Raw genomic sequence first — 21,147 nt, 5'->3', positions numbered from 1 at the left:
ACGACCATCTAGCTACTGCTATGGACCCATAGTCCAGGGGTGAACTACTCACACATCAATCCGGAGGCGATCATGGCGATGAAGAGTCCTCCGGGAGATGATTCCCTCTCCGGCAGGGTGCCGGAGGCGATCTCCTGAATCCCCCGAGATGGGATTGGCGGCGGCGGCGTCTCTGGAAGGTTTTCCGTATCGTGGCTCTCGGTACTGGGGTTATCTCGACGAAGGCTATATGTAGGCGGAAGGGTAGGTCAGGGGGCGTCACGAGGGGCCCACACGCTAGGGCCGCATGGCCAGGGGGCGGGCCGCGCCGCCCTGCTGTGTGGCCGCCTCGTCGCCCCACTTCGTTTCCCTTTCGGACTTCTGGAAGCTTCGTGGAAAAATAAGACCCTGGACGTTGATTTCGTCCAATTCCGAGAATATTTCCTTACTAGGATTTCTGAAACCAAAAACAGCAGAAACAGCAACTGGCTTTTCGGCATCTTGTTAATAGGTTAGTGCCGGAAAATGCATAAATATGACATAAAGTATGTATAAAACATGTGTGTATCATCAATAAAGTAGCATGAAACATAAGAAATTATCGATACGTTGGAGACGTATCAATGGCGAGTTTCCTTCTATCCCAAATTAAAGCTAGAAGTCATGCGAAATACTAGATAGCAAATAAAGAGAGATGTATACATGCAAAGAAGTGCACAATTACATCGTGATCATTTCCTAGAAAAAAAATCTGGTTGAGCAGTGTTGCAATGGAGGCTCTCTACCTTGCTAGCTTTATTATGCATTAGAGTTGGTTGCGCAAATTAATCTTGCCCTTAACTATGTATCTAGTTTGCAAGAGTTAAGACATATATATAGGGATAGAATGCCAGATACTATGAATGATGAAGGAAGATATGGAGTTCTGACAAATATGATAATGTGCAACTATATGTCCACATCACATGACACAATAACATCTTGAACATCTTGAACTCAACTGCATGGGACAAATGATATTAGCATCGAAGTGTAAAACTAATGGTAGCTAATTCACTAGGACATAGACTCTAGCCAATTCATCAGGAGATAGATGGTAGCATAACAATCTAGAGAAACCAATGGTAAAAACTTACACTCGAATGATCTTGGTTGAGATTTATCAAGGGCGAGCCAATTCCAGTGTGCTGATAATCCTATCATTGGCCGTGTCAAACCTGAATAAGATCATATAAATTGACATAATTCATCCTTGGATAAAAGAAATGATGATAGACGTCAATCGTAGGTTCTCTTCTCATGCAACTTAACATGGTCTAAAATGCTAACCGAACATACTTCAGGAAATCCCTCAACATCTAGAAACGCCATGAAGTGTCATGGATTCCTAGGCAAAAGAGCAACACAATGGAGTGTTCTATTTTTATGTTTACAAAGAGAAATCTGGTGTAAGTATTACAAGACATGCAAAACAGTTTGGCAGGATGTCTGCAAGAGTGCAAGTAAATGTTATCACATGTGAAAATCATCTTAGAATAAATAGCTACTTATCAGAATGAACTCCGCAAAATTACAATTGCGGTATTATCATAGAAGCAAATATTCTAGAATGTTGTTCTAATTGATAATCATATAAACATATTATAAAAAAACATCAATAGGATGACTGCTTTCTTTACTGATTGGAGTCCCAAGTGAAGCACACTAGCTTTACATGAATTGGGGAGATCAAAATTCGTTGCAACGATTTCTTAATAAAGTATACCAATACTGCCAATCACAATTTAATTCAGGCATAGGCGAGTCGAAGGAGGTTCCGGAACTGTATGGTTGGCTTGACCGGCTGGGATCTCATCACGCTTCAGGTCCGCGACCACAAGATTTGTCATCGGCATACGCCACGCTGAACTAGATGGTTGTTAGCTAACTCAGGGTATGTTTGGTTTGTGCCATACCTTGCCCTGCCAAATGTTGGCAAGAATTGGCTTGCCAATGTTTTGGCCAAGGAATCCTCCACCCCCACTTGATCAATTATTTGGCAAGATTCTGTGAGACAAATAGTGGGACACCCATTGGTAGCTAAAATTTTGGCAACAAACCAAACATACACCAAAATACAATAGGCAACCAATTTTTTGGTGGGGCTAACGTGGGCAATGAACCAAACAGAGCCTCAATATCACATCCAGATCCCTTCAGGCCAGGTTGTGAGGTTTCTATATCCTTCACCTTGTTATGAATTTTCGTGCGGCTCCAGGCAGGAAGATCCCGCAGAATGGCGGCTCCATGGCAATATAATTGACATACTATTATATGAACTACTAAAATAACCCGACACCCTATCAATATAATGTAATCATCTATGAATATTAATACAAGATACCAATGGCTGGGCCATTTGGGAAATTGAACACTTCATCCATATATTATCATGTAAAGAGAAAAGTATATATAGCTAGTTGGAAAATTAATTGTACATGTTCACTTTAGCTAATACAGTACTAGTGACACAATAAAATATGTTTTACAACAAAGGAAAGTGTACTATATCCGCAGAGTATCAATCCATCCCACCTTCTTTACATCATACTTTTTATTCGGACACAAAACATATGCTACTCCGTAGTTAATTGTTTGAGTTAGCTCCCTCTGGTTTTGCTCAAACTAATCAACTGACCCATGTTTAGCATGTTGTGGGTTATTGAAAACGTGCCTTACAAAAATTACATATGTAAACAAGGTGGTACGGATTAATTTACTATGTTGATATTATACGCTTTAGTTTTTTTTGCCAAACATATACTATTGTGTCATTTGCATTATTAGGTAAAGTAAATGTACAATGGATTTTCTACTTAATCATATATATAATTTTATCTTTACATGAACACATATCGATGATGTCTTCAATTTATCAAATGGCTCAATCACTAGTATTCTTGTAATAATATCGATACATGACTAGATTACATCGACATAGTGTCAAAGTTAATATCTTATCTAATTCATAACATACTGTATCAATTGTAGAAATCACTGGCGTTGTAATGCATGTACCCCAATTGACCACGAGACATTTTCCTCTAGGCATTGGGAAAGTAGCACTGGTGGATGCCAGCGATCATATTGTTTTACTCTACAATTTTTCATGAACTTGTTGAGCGTTGTCGAGGTTCGAACTAACGAGGAGTAAATATTTTGGTAGGCATGGTGTGATCACGATCAGGTTCACTTTAGCTAAAGTGAACATGTACAATTAATTAGTACAAGATGTTGCTGTGGTGGAGGAAATTGTACAAGATGTTGTTGCGGTGATGGAAGAAGTACAAGACGTCGCTGTGGAGATGTCGTTGTTTGGACGAAGAAGATGTACATCATTTTGATGTTCTCACAGCTGGTGAGCAAGTCATAGTTGACGTTGTGTTTAACTTCACCATCCAAACATTTATCTTGATGACAATGGCTTTTACCATTACCATGAGAAATAGATAACGAGTTCTTTATGTAATGCAATCAGGAGTATTTGTGTTATGCAAAAAAATTATTACCCATAATTTTTGCATAACACAAATGTTTCTCATTCATTATATAAAGAACTTGTTATCTATTCCCCACGATAACTGTAGGAGCCATTGTCATCAAGATAAATATTTAGATGGTGAACGTCAAACATAACGTCAACCATGACTTGCTCATCAGGTGTGAGAACATCAAAATGATGACCTCTTCTCTATCCATCTCCACAACGACATCTTCTAGTCCATCCATCTCCACAACGACATCTCCTACTCCATCCACCACAACAACATCTTCTACAACTTCCTCCACCGCAGCAACATCTTGTACTTCTTCCATCACCGCAACAACATCTTGTATTTCTTCCAGCATCGCAACAACATCTTTTACAACTACCTCCACCGCATTACTTCTTCCATCACCACATCAACACTTGAACCACTGCCAACGCCATCAACGGCACCGCCCTTTGGATGGGAACTGCCACGGGTGGCATGGGAAGATCTTCGCAAAGAAAAGAATGTCAGAATAGGGGAGAGGGAGTGTGTGAGTGAACGGGAAGATCCTCTCTACCCTGGGTGCCATGATCTAAAGAAGGATTGGGAGTAGGCGGCTGTACATTCGCGCAGGAGTTGAGGCAAAAGCCGGTGGGTGTGAATACAACACATGAGTCGAGGAGGAACATGCCAGCAACGGTAAAAACGAGATCCTATCGATAACTCCTCCCCCTCGCCTTAGGCCTTGAGAAAAATGTGAATTTTTTTGAACGTCCTAATCCTTGGGTCGGAGGGAGTAGCTTTCAAGTGTGAAGTACACCCCTCCTCCATGTTAAAATTGCAACTAACAAACTGATTTATCTTCAAGAAGCTGGGCAACTGAGAGCTGTTGAGATGTGCATGGTGCAAAAAACAAATGAGCATGAGCAACCACAATTTGCAAAAATCATAGTGCACATGATTGAATAGCGTCCATTCATATATAAGTAATTTCAATATCAAGCCACAACAATATTAGGTAAAACCTGTGAAACAAACAATTCCTAGCATAAGACTTTGTTCTTGAGAGATCTAAAGAGTTATATCATGGAAAGTGCAAACGATAATACCAAGTAACTGAGGGTCCATCCTATATCCAAAATGTCCATGGCCGGTATGAGTTTCAGTTAATATTGAAATAGCAATTTAGTAAGCAGATGGTTGCAGTCTTCCATGAGAATAACTAGGAATGGTATTTAAGCATGACTAGGAAAATTGCCCGTGCGTTGCAACGGGAAATACGTTGTTTAAAATGATTTAAAAGACACAAAAATAATGATTATATGTTTTTTTATCTCCTCACCACTTCCACCCCACTTCCACCCGACGCTCTTAGATTTTGCCGTGATATACTTAGATAGCTTAGTCCTTTCGGGAGATATGACATGCTTAGATTTCGTTGCCGCTCGCCTCTGGCTCTTTGTCGTTATATCATCACTCCAACCATCCAAGTAAAATAATTGAAGATCAAGCATCATGTATTCCTTCTCAGTGGCAGACGCTTCACTATGAAGTATGGCACAACAAATCCGAATAAGGTTCACCCTTGGGTTGTCATGCAGTTCACGGTGGTAATTAAGGTCAAGGAAGGGCTTCTAGATTTTTATTCTAAATATTGGAAGTATTATTTATATTTTTAGCACTAAAAAATAATAAATGTATTGATAAGCATGCAAATATGCAAATATCAAATGCAACACAAACACATAGAATGTAATTTCCCTTGAACATCGAAGGATGGAAATTCGTAAGAGTTATGGGCACCCGATCTTGAACGGACGGAATAAAGAAACAGGTAAGAGAGTGCTAACCGTGAGGATCGAGGGATACACAACTCGAGGAGCTCGTCAATGTTGGTCGCCACAAGCTGGATCAGCGGCCCGACAATCCTCCCGACGGCGCCAACAACGGACGCGCCTCCACCGGGCAAGGGTCTGGAGGCACAGAAGTAGTGTCGCGACATGGAAATACAAAGAGGGAATGCACACCGGGGGGTGACCTCCTCTTGGAGTATCTCTAGGTGCACGAACACTGACGGTGCCAGAGCAAAGGCTCTGCATATCCTGTGGGGGTTGGGGATTCGTCGGAGAGAAGATACGCTTGGGTGGCAACACTCTCCGGGGGTGTGGGATTCCTCCCTCGATGGACGCGCGTGCGGAGAGCAAGGGGCCTAGGCGCGAGTTCATCCCACCGGCGGTGGGCGGCGAGAAGCATGTGCGGCGTAGGATCTAGGATCTCGTGTAACTTTTTTTCAGATGGACAAAGGTACGAAATGGTACTTAACTCAATGGTAGCATTGTGCGTAATTTAGACTAAAAATAGGGGCAATTTCAAGTTGGGAAAACCAAATTTTTGTGGAGCATATGTAAAGCTTGTCGAGCGAGACACTTTTTAAGTCTTTTTTTATTAAACCATAAAAATGCCATTTCTTCACGGAAATTCATGTGTGCACATATATGATTAACATAAATGGGCAAAAAAGTTCCTAAATGTTTTTAATATTTTGAAAATTGTTGTTTAGGTAAAGGTGCATATGCTCTCAGGATCGAAAGTGAATTTCCGGTTGCTACGGAATACATAATTGTGATCATGATTTTGATACATACAATATCTATTTGTAAATATAAATTATGGTTTTATATTGATATTTAAATTAAACGAAGATTCAAAATTGCTGACGGAACCAAGTGATGTGACCAAATAGAGCAACAACCCAACTATCTGTACGAATACAACGAGCATCAGCCCCCAATCGGAAAGAGCATCAACTCAACTATCAGCAGCAGTTTCCATCAGAAAGAGCAGGACGCGGCCGAAATCGCTCGCTGCCGCTCCTCATCCAGAAGCTTCAGGTGCTCTGAAATCAGCCGGTCCTCATCCACCTCTCTAGTTGGTCAGAATCGGAAGTTTCTTCTCACCCCGAGACCCCATCTTTCTCAACCTTGAGCCATCATCTCTGCCCGTCCCCAACCCAAGTGGTTCGGCGCCAGCCCCTCCCCTCTCCCCGCGTGACGCCCGCCACTATGTCCCTCCCCATCCCAGGTGTGGCGCCCGCCTCCTCTGCCCCTTCCCATCCTATTTTTACTTTTTCTTATCAAGATCCCTCCGCGACGGTCGAGTCCGGCAGCCGCTCCATCTCTCTCTAGTGCTCGCCGCTCAAGCTTGGTTTATTTCTATTCCACCCTCCATAACCTCCCCCGCCTACCACTCCGACGCATACTGCGATAACACACGGCCGCCATCGACAGCACCTTGCTGTGCGTTCCGACGGCCGGCTCCGTCAAGCTCCGACCCGACTGTTTCTGCTCGATCCTGCTTCCAGCGACGAGGCGGTAGAGGAGCTGCGCACCTATTCCGGTTCCAACCACCAGAAGCGGGCCTGCAGCGCGCTGCCTGGGAGCGGAGCGGGAGGCACGAGAAGGGGGGCTAGTGCGTCGCAAGCCTGCGCCTGTCTCGGTGGGAGCAGGAAATATAAAACTGAACCGGTACCATGGCAGATTGTAGTATTATGCGTTTTGGTGGGAGGGCAAAACGGTCCAACAAAAAGCGTTGACGAAACTTTTTGGCAGAAACCTTGCACTCCTTTATTATTAGGTATAGATATGGGTTTCGGTGGTCGCATGATAACATCGGTTGGTAAGCATAGTTTAAAAATGCTTACACTGACAATTGGACCAAGTTCTTCGACAGGAGGTTGGACCAGGACCTTTTTTCCTCGTTGATGTTGCCAACCTAGAGGACCTTGGACTCGGACTCGGACGCGACACGAGCTAGATGTGGTCTACAAATTGGGACGCGAATGCGATGCAAGGGGCTTCTACGGCGACGGAGTTGATTGAGCCGTTAGCCGGAGGCGCTGGTGGGAAGGTGGTCTGCGAGCAGAACTACGTTCATCGAGATGAGAGGTGAAGAGCAAGAGAGTGAACTTTGCAAACGAGATGGACTATTCGGTGAGAGGACCGCGTGAATGGAAATGAACCAAAGACACAGGATCGATGCAACTAGTACTTGCACGAATTAATCGAGACCTTGTATAGGGCTACCTCTTGGATGGATACAACGACTTAAGCTGATCAGATCAAATTCTGGATTCATGTTAGTGTTGCGGGCACTTCGGGGATTCGATCAGGGTGATTTGCACTTACATGGAGCGGCCGGCCGGAGAGGTGCGAGCACTCGCCGGAGAATGATCAGCTAGAGCTCCCGATGACCCTGAGGCTGCTCATAGTTGGGAGTAACTTAGACTAGTAACATGGTATATATTATTAGTCTAGGTTACTATCTTTATAGTGGGTAGTAACTTATATGTGGTGTCATGCATTGTGTCATTTATTATGTTGTAGACTCATTTTGCCTTGGGGTGTGTGATGTTATGGTAACATAGCTAGTTACCACATCACTCTCTTTCTTCATTTATTCGCATGCCATGTCATCAAAATGCCTTGAGATATGTGATGTTACTAGTTATGTTACTCCCACTATAAGCAGTCTGATCGCGTTCGCCTGGGCGGCGGCCCCTGCCGGAGTATAAATAATGAATAGTGGGCTGGGCCTGTCGATACATGGGCTAGACTGTGACCCGGGCCTTGAAAACCCAATGTATCCGTCGGACGCAGCCCAAGCTAAATCAGCCAGGCCCAACCAGCACGAGCACGGCGCAACACCACGGCCGCCGCAGACCAGCCCGGCACCGGCAGCCGCACGCTGCAGCTTCCTGCTCCGGCGCCTCGAAGGTCGCCTCCCTCTCACAGCGCCGCTCCTTCCTGTGCTGTGTGGGTGCTGCAGCCGCGGGACGAGAAGAGAAGGGAGCCGGCCAGCGGAGCTCGCCGGCGGCGCACGCAGGTGTGTCCTCTATTGCGCCCTCCTCCTCATTCTCTCGTCTGGTCTGGTCGTCTCTCCGGCGGTTCCACGGCGTCCTCCCCTCTCCCCGGAGGCCGGCCCCACCGCTTTCGCGCGCGCCCTCTCCATCTCCGATGCGAGCCGCCCACCACAGCCCCTCCAATGGAGCCCGGCCACCTCCGTCTGCACCCCATGGCGGGCTCCCCCTCGCCCCCCGATTCAGCCTCTCCTCCCGTCCCCGTTTATTACTTCATTTTATCAGTTTAAAAGCGTCATGATTCCGTTCGACGATGCTCCGGACTCTGGGCGAATCCGTAACTGTGGTTCAAGGTATTGGATCTAATTTCTTTTCTCCTTTTCCTCTATGCAGTTTCTGGTACTTCTCCCTCTCTGCTCAGTTTATCAGTTCAATGGGGCAAGGGGAGAAAGACTCAGCTGAAGTTGCTGCATCTGGTGATCGAAACAACGAGGTCGAAGCCGAAGGTAATTGCATTGAATTGAATTTATCAGAGCATGTATATCTGCCTGCAGATGCCAAATGATTGGACACGTATGTATTCTCATCCCTAAAAGGAAGGAAAAAAAAAACTCCGGCCACTAATTCTAAAATCAAGATTTTCTCATTTCAAAAAAAATCAAGATTTTCTTCACGGAGAATACATTCACCAAAGAAAAAAAACAGTTTTCTTTAGGTTTCCTCTCTTACAACATAATACCAACCTCGTATCATCTACAGTCCTGCGCCTCTATGCTGTAATATATCAGATGATTGCCCTCTCTCTGTTCCTTGTATTCAGTTAAGGAATTAAAACATGTTGTTCATGATATTTGTTACTCTCATAGATCGCGTGAAGGAAAGGTGCTTTGAGCAGAGAGAAGCTCTTCCAGGGGAGCCTCGCTGCGTTATATGCGGTCGATACGGCGAGTATATATGTGATCAGACTGATGATGATGTCTGCAGCGTCCAATGCAAGACTGCTCTTCTTGATAGAATTGCCGCTACAGCAAAGACGCCAGCAAAACCACCAGTGCGTGTAAATGTTCCTTTTGGTGACGAAAGCTTCTGTGTCAGAGACAATAACTGTCCTGATGTCCCGAGTTTGCATGCTAGCCAGATTGCTTCGCTAAGAAATAAACTTGACATTTGCGTCAAGGGTGAGGCTGTTCCTGATCCAATCATGTGTTTCTCTTCATGTGGTCTTCCTGAGAAGCTTGTGCACAATCTCGAAGCTGCAGGATATGTTATGCCTACTCCGGTGCAGATGCAAGTCATCCCTGCATCATTAAGCAATAGAAGCTTACTTGTCTCTGCAGAGACTGGTTCTGGGAAAACAGCTTCTTTCCTAGTTCCTATAATTGCACATTGTTCACGAGGGCGGCTGCAGCAGTGTACAAGCAAGCGGGGGCCCTTAGCTATAGTCCTTGCTCCAACAAGAGAGCTATGCATACAGGTGGAAGATCAAGCGAAGGTGCTTGGAAAGGGTTTAACTTTTAAAACTGCTCTAGTTGTTGGTGGAGATCCGTTAGCTCAGCAAATATATAGAATTGAAAACGGTGTCGAGTTAATTGTTGGCACCCCAGGGAGACTAATTGATCTTCTCATGAAACACAATGTTGACCTTACCGATGTTTCTGCATTTGTTTTGGATGAAGTGGACTGCTTGCTAGAGAGGGGATTCAGAGATCAGGTCATGCAGATCTTTCAGGCACTGTCACGTCCACAGGTTATGATGTTTTCAGCAACATTACATTCAGAAATTGAGGAGCTGTCGAACTCACTCTCTAACAACATGATGCATATTACTTGTGGGAACCCAAGTAGACCAAACAAATCAGTTAAGCAAGTGGTCATCTGGGTGGAGTCTAAGCAGAAGAAGCAGAAGATTTTTGAGATAATGAGAAGCAAGCAGCACTTTAAACCTCCTGCCATTGTGTTTGTGAGTTCCAGAGTTGGTGCTGATCTCTTGTCTGAAGCAATTACTGCTGCCACTGGGTTGGAGGCTATTTCTATTCATGGTGAGAAGACAATGAAAGAGAGAAGAGAAAGATTGAGAAGGTTTCTCACAGGAGAAGTATCTGTCGTTGTTTGTACTGGGGTCTTGGGACGTGGAATGGATCTCCTGAAAGTACGCCAAGTGATTTTGTTTGACATGCCAAATTCCATTGATGAATATGTTCACCAAGTTGGAAGAGCGTCTCGAATGGGTGAGGAGGGCATGGCTATTGTCTTGGTGAATGATGAGGATAGGAAACTCTTCAAAGAACTTGCTCAGGTTCTGAAGACTGCAGGAGCTCCAATTCCCCGGGAACTCTCTAATTCAAAATTCATCAACAATTTTTCTCTTGGCACTAACAGGAAGAGAAAATTGACTTAACAGAGAAGTGGCCAATATTCTTAATATGACACTTCTGTATGCACTACCAACTATATATGGCTTTGTTGTTCAGTAGTCAAGTTGAAGTTTTTAGGAAAACCATCTGCGCATCCATCTTCCTGTGGATATGCCAGATATCAGAATATGCAACTTCTGAAATGTATAGGACCTTCCTAAGCCAGAGTAGTCAACCAGTCTAAGTTGATTCCTCAGGGCATGTGCCTGGAATCAATTCATGCTGAAAATGTAAAGAAGTTATCATATGTTTCCGTCCAAATATAAGTCAAACATGCACAGTGCAGTACTGCAGTCGACTTAACAATGGTACGATTTATATTTTTAAATTTTCAACTTTACATTATTCATTTGCTAGCTCTAGTTTGTTTTCTTTATGATCCTGGATAATCTGAACTATGGAAGCTCGGATAGGACATTGAATTGTGGAAATCACTGAATGCTGAGTATTGCGGGCCGTAAACCTATAACAACATGAATCGTGGATAGATCAAGTATCAACAAAAAAAATTAATGGACCATATTGTTAGTAGCGAAGCACAATACGGGACCACTGTTCTGCGGTACTTAGACTTACTCAAAGTGGCAGATTTGATCCGATACTTTACTGGCTGTCTCCTTGCCAAAGCTATGAAAAGGGTTGTAAATTGTCTATAGCTTGTTGCTGATCAAATATGCTTTTTTCAACTGGAATTTAACATTTGACGAGAACTGTTCTAATAAATGTTGCTACTCTAGACATTTTTTTCACATCCGATATAATGGACTTATGCACTCACTGCGAATATTTGTTATTCTGTTTACTTTCATTTTCTTCCAGCATACCTGTTACATATGTTAGGAAACTTATATTTGTTTCGTTTACTAAAATTAATTCACTGGTGCAATAGTTCAAGTACAACGGTGAACTAGCCATATAAAGCAAATTGGTGGAATCACAAGTATTATAGTAGCATTCTCTACAACTGTTGGAGTATAAACATCCTTCCACAAGCACTTCAATATTCTGCTGTCTTGCCAGCGGTATTCAATGTACCATGCCATATTTTTACAACTACAATGAGGTTCCATTTTAACTACTATAACAAGTTAACAACTGGTTTTCACTAGTTATCTGATTTTAATAATCCACATTAAAGTGGATCACTCGGTGATACTTCCATGTTACCTTCTTTTTTCATTTGTTCTTCCAGTTGAACAATAACTTATTAGTTATAATTTGAACATCTATTCTTCGAAGCATGATGTTGGGGCTAATAATCATCCAAATGGAAGTTATGCTTTATTGAGTCTACTGGACTAACTAGAAAATGGTTTGTTTTTTATGTCTTGTTCACCAATTTATTCTGACATTTCTATCATGTGGAATCATGAACCCATTGGTGCTGTATGTACTGTAACCCGTAGTACATACTCGAATCACATGTACATGTGATCTTATTTAAACCATATTATGTAGATCTAGCATATGAAAATATCACTATCACTAAGTAAGTGACTTAATGCGATATGCTTTAAAATCGTAATTAAGATGTGACTTCACTGATTTGTTTGAATAGTTTTGAAGCAAAGGGTAGAGTTAATTTTGGAGGACCACCACAGCTCTCTTGCTGGACATATTCAATTCTCGCTTTTACAACATGGGAGTTCCTTGACCAGCTAATGTGGTACCAGAAATTATCGAACACATACACATCCTCCTCTTCTGAACAATTTCCTCATATAAACGGTGCTATGTGTTTCGTCATGCTAAAATTTCTTAGTACATAGATGTGTGTAAATTATGTATTGAACTTTGATGTACGACGAAGCCATTATAAGTTATATACCTTAGTAATTAGTATTTAACACTATAGAACTTATTAACCTTGTAAATAAAAGACGAAAATGACCAACTTTAGCATATAAATCCCTTACTGGTACCATCAAACTTCAATGTTGTTTTTTAGGATCCTGCTCTTCTATCTGTTACTGGGCATCTAGAATGAAGAGAGGTATATCGTGATGCTAGATGGTGCTTGCACAAAGGGTATGGGGATGATTTAGAGATGATACTACATGTACATCATTGCAAATGTTGGCAGAAGTATGAAGAAACAGGTGCAGAAAGCTTTTGTTTGTTGCTTGAGGGATCCCTGTGAGGATGGTACCTGTGGCACTAATGACTGATGACGGGTGAGTTCGGGGATTTTAAGGACAAGACTACTACAGCCTGCTGAATGAAAAGCAAATCATCAAACAGAACTTCATATAAAATGTGTGAGTAAGACAGACATAGTAGGCGAAAAGACAGTCAGTCTCCATCCAAACACTTCCATATAGGTATGGATAATGACTAAAAAAGGAAGCAACTTAACTATCGTAAGAAAAGCAGTGAAATGCCATTTATTTCATGACCTAGTGACTCAGCAGAGACTATAGTTGGCAACTTTCTTCCATCTATGTTATTATTTTCTTCTTTCCTGATCCAGTTGCTTATGGTGACTGACCAACTCACTGATTGGGCCCTTCAGCATTGATTGCCTGCTTTTGCACCATCCTTTAAACTCAACCATGAAGCTGATCTTTTTTTGTCATTTCTCCATGTTCTGAAGTTTGGACAGAAAAAAAAGGAACGTGGGGACCTTGCTCGTCATTCCTGATTGATCTTTTCTTTTTACACTGATATACATATACTAACTCTTGTGACTTGCCAGTTTTGAGTTAGCATCTGAGCTAACAAAGCCTCACCACTAAGTTTCTTCCAGTTCAGTATTTGCTAAGTTTGAGACAGTTGCCCATTGGTCTTACTATCACCAATTCACCATGACATTGGTCATCACTGGTATGTAAACTATTTTCACAAACTCACCTTATATGATGGCCATCTCTTTAATGCATAATTGACGTGAGGTGGAGCTGTCTAGTGATTTGCTTCTGTTGTCTGGTTATTAGTTGAATGCTCCAAGGCTCTATCAGTTGTTCCTAGTCTAAAGGCAAAGGATTTGTTGGTCATTATAGCATGGGCTCATCCTAGCTAGCCTAATATGATTAATGCTACTTAATTATGCATCGCATTTCATTATTGAATGAGGCGAAATACGACTCTCAAGGTCTTTTGTACACCTGTCCTCAAATAGTTTTTCTATGGTCCATCATTGGTTTGATCACTCAAGCCCTTAAGACTTCTTTGCTTGGTGGATTTTCCAGTGAATTTCTTAGGATTTAGTTTTAAATATAGAAAACACATACTCATGCATCTCTATTGCTGAAAATGTAATGATTTCATGATGCTGACAGCATTAGTGGCAGAGGGGAGCTTCCTGAAAATATGTCCTTCTCATATCTCTGTTTGGTGGTGCGGAATTGAATGTTCTACCATTTCGAAAGGAAATGATGGAATTGTGTGTTAGCTGAGACACAATGCCAAGTTGTAGTCATCCGATGGATTTGCACTTTTGCAGCTAATTCTTCTCACTGAATTGTATTTGTGCTTGTATTCTTGCTGATTTGTCCTATGTTCCCTATAAGTGTATTTCCTCACAATAAATGCATACAGACTTGGCATGAATACACAAAAATATTTGGTGCTTTCTTCTTGTACACATAAAACTCTAGAGTCCATGGTCCATAGAAATGATTATGTTGTATAAAGCTGAGGTCTTCCTCACAAATATCACCTTCATCACATTTTTTAGATTTCTCTACATAGCCCACGTTGGAGTCTGAAGTTGAAGGAAAGGATGAGGTAACAGAGAACCACAATCTATTTATTATCTTTATGAGAAACTATATAACTGACATTGATGTGTAATAAAGCATCTTGACTGTGACTGAGTATATAATAACAACGTAAGTACATATATATAGCTGCACACAATTGCAAACTTATAATTTTTTGTGAGTAATAGACATATCTATCTTACTGAATCAACCTGAACTGCTTGTGTACCAACCAGCCTACAGGATCCTGATCTCAGACGGCGACCTCGCTATGCTGTTTCGCCCATGCTTTTTCAGACCACGAAGCTGCCTTCATCCTCTCCATGTGAAGGTGAAGCTGGACCGCTCCTGCTCAGCAGCTCCTCGATCATCTGCAGTGTTAGCCTCTCCTCGTCATCCATTGTACTCACCGGTGAAGATGCTGTGGCTGCTGATACGGTGGACTGTACCACCACTGCATCGCCGGATGGCGCCGCCCTTTTGTTGAGCTCCACGGTCATGACCCAGCTGGAGTCGGCACGGGCTCCCGCGCGCTTCTGCCAGACACCAATGTGGGACTTCTCGGTGTCGAGGCGAAGGCAAGTCAGGGACGGAGATGGCGCCTTGCAGCACTTGCGAAGCTTGGCACTGAGAATCTGGGATAGGTTGCTCGTCGAGGAGGAACTCCCACCGCTGCTGCCACCACCACGAACATCGCGGACTGCAGCTGGGGCAGGATCACCAGTGCCACTCCTCTGCACGGGGAAGTTAGTCTTGGCATTCCGCCCGCTCATCAAGATGGCGGCCTCATCATAGGCCCGTGCGGCCTCCTCCGCCGTTTCAAAGGTACCAAGCCACACCCTCCTCTTACTGCAAAATATGTCATGCATTTAGACTCCTGTAGACAGATCAAAACCACTGACCTTAACAGAAACTTAGAAGGAACCGAAGCAACGCTAGTAGTAGGGGCTTACAGGAGGGGTGTCTGATCTCGGAGACCCAGGAGCCCCAGTGGCGCTGCCTGACTCCACGAAACTTCTTCTTGGGTTGCACCATTTGTCTTTGCCTGTCACAGACGAGGGAATGAGGCTCTGAAGGTGTTGTGGGGGGAGGAGAGCTCTGGGTCGAGTGAATATAAACTGCCCAGCCTGTACTTGCTTCTGCACTGCCGTGTTAAATGTGGTTAGATGCGTAGGTAGTCAAATAGTGTGCACAGTGCCACTCCCACACACACATAAGAGAGAAAGAGAGAGTGTGCGCTTGGTCTAGGTTTTCACTGGCCATGATTGGAAATGGAAGGTATACACGGGAGAGGATGGGTGCTTGCTGCTGGCTGGGGTCACTAGTAGCAGTATAGCAAGCGTGTGCCAAGGGATAAAAAGAAACTATAGCAGAAGATAGAGACGAAGAGCGAAATCAGAGGAGGGGCAACGGAAGTCTGAAGGGGGTCCGCAGTGGTGCACTGTCGGTGAACTGAGTAGATGCATAGCATAACCACCTTCCCTGCTAGTACAGTGGTAATAAACACGCTCACCTACACCCATGGCCAGCCCCATTTATTGTTGGGCTGGGCTGCCCTGGCTGCTGAGTTGATTCACCTAAGCTCCTAGAACTAGCCATGTTTTTCCTCCTTCCGAAAGATAAGATCCCGAGATTATATTAAAGACTCAACAGTCAGTAGTACAAACAGCTCTTCAACAGACGCCTTGAGGAGCTAAAAGGAAATTACAATGATGATAACATCCAGGACAGGCGAGAGCAAAGTGGAGCCAATAAAAAGAGCTCGATGTCTTTATGCATTTGTAGCTAATGACCGTGGTCCAGGTGTTCAATCATGGGTTTGAGTGCCATGGGACGCATGGACGTATACTTAACTACGAAGAGAGATGTGGTAAGACCTTTTATTGAAGATCGTCAATATGGTAAGACTTGTGCTGGGAAAATAGCGTGTTTGTGATATATCGTGCTTGATGTGCGATAGCATCTTCAAAGTTCTTTTGCTTCATTTGGAACCACTCTTCATCTTTCAACACCCAGTCCTGTTCGAGCCATAGGATGTAGAGCTTGAAATGTGCAACGAAATGTTGCTTTTAAATGACTTCGGATTGCGCTCAGAGTCGACAGAGCGATTTTGAGTAAGCCTTGCTGGAAGAACTGTCAAGTTCCCCTTTGCTCTGATATTTTTAGCTCTGGGATCCATTCCTTGGAGTTGGTTGGCATTTAAGCTTGTCTAAGGTTAGCTCCATCCACAGCCTGGTGATCACGATGGTGCCGCTCATGTTTGGTTGACGCTCTTTGCTATTGAAAAATTCAGAAGTTATATCTTCTGACATATTGTTGACTGTTGTGGCTTATTGCTTGGTGGATAGCGTGATAATGTATTAAAGTTTGCACTTTTGTCACTAGTAACTAGACTATTTTTTTCATGGAGGAAGAGTAAGTAGACTATGTCAGGAAGCTGAAACAGAGAGACGGTTGGAGCAGTAGTTCTGTTTCTATGCATAATTTTAACCCCGAATGCTGGGTTTAGGCTCTACTGAAAAATGCTTGGTTGCCTTTCTGTGCGCTTGATTGGTGTCCTTTCGGTGGTCTGCACTTCACAAGGAAATTCAAATTTGCAAAAACATCTTGCTGCTCTTAAATTTACTGTCTATAAATTTGCTGAGATGAGGTAGGTGCCCTGCCAATGAACGGCAAATGGTACTAGGCCGTGGACGTCCTAAGGCAGTCTGGTGATATCGACATTTAAGTGTCCAACAGTTGGTCTGCAATAATTGGAGCCTTGTCATATATTTCACCATGCAACTGCCCAAAAATTTATTTTTGTGTGTGGAAGTGAATCAGATTTGCTGGAGCCCGTTACCCCTGTCGACTCAGTTAATGAGAAGCAGGTATGTGCAGGCTCCACAGACATCTGTGTCAGGTTTTGCTGGATAGGAAGCTTCTGTCACCGATATGTTCTTCTGACACTGTCTCTGCACATCCTTTCCTCATGGCAAGTACACGCATACCACTTCAAACTGGCCGTAGCACATAAATCAAGAGATAGGACCATTTCACAATTTACTACTACCTCTGTGTAATACTGTACTCCTTAACATTTCACATATACTATTTGAAGTTCTAGATTGCGAGTGTTCTGCTCAAAGCTCCTTAACTTTTTCATGTTACTAACATTTTAAACTTATTTAAATTGGCCGTAAATGAGAATACTATTGTTAGGTATGTTAACTTGGAGTACTATCAAAGTATGTTTTGTACCATCAGTCCCTACATGTTTTTGTGTTATGAATTTCATGAACCGAGGGAATAGGGGGCATAGTCGCCAGGATATTGAGATTTTCCTTGGCAATTAGCCTGAAAAAACAGTCTGTAGTTCTTGTAAAATGCACCATGGTGAATTGGTGATCCAAAACACCTCACGGTGAACCCCAGATAGTCTGACTGTAGCTTCACCCCTGGACCCTGGTGCGTTGCTGTGTTGCTCATTATTATGTGATAAACTCTATTTTGTGCTAATAGAAAATAGATGACATTTTAGAAAACATGATTTTTTGTATATTTGACAACTAATGTAAAAAATATTTGTATTTTGTACATAAAAATGGTACCAGCAAATTTGATATACATTATTTATTATCAAAGTTTATTATGTTATTGAAAACATTCATACAAAAGGTAACAATCGAAGCTACGCCAGTGACATGTCGTGCAAGAGATTTGGATAGTGTCCCCACAAAAAAAAAGAGATTTCTGGATAGTGATTTGCAACGCTAATTGCTATTTTAAAACATGATTTAAGATGCCACTAGTCTTCATCATCAGACCCTGTTAAGTAGTTGGATACTTTCCTGTCTTACACTTGCATTAACCTCGTTGCTTATCCAACCTGGATGTACTTAGAGGCTAGCCAATTGTCAGATGCATGTTTGGGCTTCTTTTACGCAAGGCAATTTCATAAGAACTTTTGGAGGATTCAATTCCGTGTGGCTTTTCCTACATAGGCTTTGTTTCATTTGTAGGGTTAAATACCATAAATTTCTTACTACGGGCTACTTTACTTCAAATTTCAAACTCAAAATTACTTTTATTAGTTTGACAACTATGGCAAACATCGGATGCTTCGTTGAATCATGTATTTTTCTTGTGTTACAACTAAATGTCAGGATCCCGACATGGTTTGGATCCCTAGACAACTAAGCAAGAATTGCGGGGAAATAAAGGAAGAACTGGTAATTTGCTGTAAAGGAATTAACTGGAAATAAAGAACAGAGATAACTGGAAAACATAATTAGGGTTCTTATTATCGCGCCGCCCATCCTCCCTCTCTCCCAGGTTATATAGAGTCCCCGGGGAGCCGCGATTGTTCCCGGTTTGAATTACAAACTTGCACAGGTTTCAAAAAGGGAAATTCAAATTACAGCCTTTGGATTGCATCGAAGGGGTACACTTCATCGTGGCCGTCCGTTAACTGACGAAACTGAAACTGTCTAACAGCCAGGTTCTTGACAATACTCCCTCGATGAAGACCAGACTTCAAGGCTGGAATGTTGGGAAGGTTGCTTGGATGAATTTGGCATCCTCCCAGGTTGCTTCCTCTGGTGACATGTTCTCCCAATGAATGAGCCATTGTGGGATCGGAATGTCGTAGTCGCCAGTGCTTCTTGGTACTTGCCGATATTGAAGGACTGCAAGGGGAGCAACTTTGATCTTCCCATCAGGTGTTACAAGTGGCAAGGTGGAGTTAGGGACTGCCTTGGGACCAATGTGTTTCTTCAACTGATTAACGTGGAAGACATCATGGATTAATGTTCCTTACGCGGCACTTGTATCTTGTAAGCTTGCTTCCCTACTTTCTGTAATACTCTGAAAGGGCCATAGTATTTGGATGAGAGCTTGAGTGAATTCCTCAACCCTAAGGCAGTTTCACGATATGGTTGCATCTTTAAGTAGACCATGTCACCAATCTCAAAGGTTCTCTCTGTGCGTTTGAGATCTGCATACTTCTTCATTCTGTTCTGTGCTTGAAGTAAGTTCTGTTGCAAGGATTTCATGATTCTGTCTTTTTCCTGCAATGTCACTTCTACTTCAGGTGTCACATCACATGGAATGGAAATGCCATGTATGGAAGGAGGAGCATGACCATATAGTGCTTCAAATGGTGTGGACTTGAGAGATGTGTGGTATGAGGAATTATACCACCACTCTGCAGCAGGTAACCATTCTGCCCATTTCTTTGGTTCCTTGAATGCCATGCATCGTAGGTATTGCTCCAAGCATTGATTAACCCTCTCTGTTTGGCCATCAGATTCAGGGTGGTATGCTGTGCTATAGTGTAAATCCACCTTATAAGCAGACAACATCTCTTGCCAAAGTTTGGATGTAAAGATTCTGTCTCTGTCACTGACAATTACTTGAGGAGGGCCATGTAGTTTCACTATGTTATCCAGGAAGAGGTTGGCAACAGTTTGTGCTGTGAATGGGTGTGCCACAGTGAGGAAATGTGCATACTTAGTTAATCTGTCCACTACTACCGGTATGACATTCTTGCCTTTAGATGTAGGCAGGCCCTCTATGAAATCCATGCTTATCTCTGACCACTTCAGTTTGGGAATATTTAGTGGATCAAGCAAACCAGGATAGTGTACCCTTTCTGTTTTTGATATCTGACAGACAGGGCAGTGTGCCACTTTATCAGCAATGAATTGTTTCATGTGTGGCCAGAAGAATACTTGCTTGATTCTATGAAGAGTGACTCTGTTTCCAGAGTGGCCTCCCAATGTAGAGGAGTGGAATGTCTGGAAGATTTTCTCCTTCAAGTCAGTACTAGCTCCAATCAGTATTCTGTTCTTGTATCTGATTATACCAGAAGTGAGCTTGTAGTTGGGATGGGAGTCTTCTTGCAGAGTGAGTGTAACACCCCAAACTTCAAAACAAAGAGAAAATGAATTTTCTTTTTCCAAAAATGAGAACCAACAAAAACTTTTCCTATATAGAGTGCTATGCATAGTGCTCATACCTATTACTTGTGTTTTTGCCATGATGAGTGTTAATATGCTTATGTGATAAACCCTAAAACCCTAAAGTGATCAAGTGAAGATCACAAACCAAATAAAATAAAAGAGAAAGAAATCAAATAAGAAAAACCCTAAACCCTAACCTTCTCAAAAATACTTTGGATCTATTTTGAGAAAACCCAAAATAAAGAAAAAGACATATGTGGGCATATAGCCCTAATATGGAGATTTTGAACTCTACCTTTCTTACTTTGCTAAATGGTGGTGAACCATTGCAAAACTTACTAAACCCTAAACCTCATCCCTCTTGTCATCAATCTTTGAAAAATAAAATAAAAAGAAAAGATCTTAATTAAGAAAAAGGCATATGCAAGCCTATGGCTACTTTTTGAAAATGATGAGCTTTGCTTTGTCTACCTTGAGTAGATGAATTGAAATACCTCAACACACTCAACAAAGCACCTACCAACCAATTCAAGTAAGAAACAAAGTAAAATCAAACATATGCATAGAAGCATATGTGGCACTTAGCCAAATTATCAAATCTTGACCTAGCCACTTCCATTGCCTCAAAATGGTGTGCACCTTTCACCCAACTCAATATAACACCAAATAAACCTTACTCTTGTTAAAATAAAGCAAAGAAAAATAAAAGAATGGAAGTTAGAAATTCACAAAACCCTCACATAT

At 42.5% G+C, this 21,147-nt stretch overlaps 2 protein-coding genes across 2 annotated transcripts; one reads left to right on the top strand and one right to left on the bottom strand.

The window, feature by feature from the left end:
• The first annotated feature begins 8,271 nt into the window (after positions 1 to 8,271).
• Positions 8,272 to 11,105, top strand: LOC124686719 (DEAD-box ATP-dependent RNA helicase 41-like). Its single transcript, XM_047220618.1, has 3 exons — positions 8,272 to 8,372; positions 8,740 to 8,852; positions 9,213 to 11,105. The coding sequence occupies exons 2-3, from the start codon at positions 8,780 to 8,782 to the stop codon at positions 10,742 to 10,744; spliced, it is 1,605 nt and encodes a 534-aa protein (XP_047076574.1). The 5' UTR covers positions 8,272 to 8,372; positions 8,740 to 8,779; the 3' UTR covers positions 10,745 to 11,105.
• A 3,649-nt stretch (positions 11,106 to 14,754) lies between these two features.
• Positions 14,755 to 15,496, bottom strand: LOC124686717 (ethylene-responsive transcription factor WIN1-like). The gene is made up of 2 exons (XM_047220617.1): positions 15,396 to 15,496; positions 14,755 to 15,310 (listed from the first exon to the last, which is right to left on the bottom strand). Exons 1-2 carry the CDS (start codon positions 15,494 to 15,496, stop codon positions 14,755 to 14,757), a joined length of 657 nt encoding a protein of 218 aa, XP_047076573.1.
• Between the last annotated feature and the right edge of the window lie 5,651 nt (positions 15,497 to 21,147).

The sequence above is a fragment of the Lolium rigidum genome, chromosome 2, assembly GCF_022539505.1.
Source record: "Lolium rigidum isolate FL_2022 chromosome 2, APGP_CSIRO_Lrig_0.1, whole genome shotgun sequence".
Classification (NCBI taxonomy): Eukaryota; Viridiplantae; Streptophyta; class Magnoliopsida; order Poales; family Poaceae; genus Lolium; species Lolium rigidum.
The sequence above is the reverse complement of the archived record's forward strand: the minus strand, read 5'-3'. Positions and strand labels throughout refer to the sequence as shown.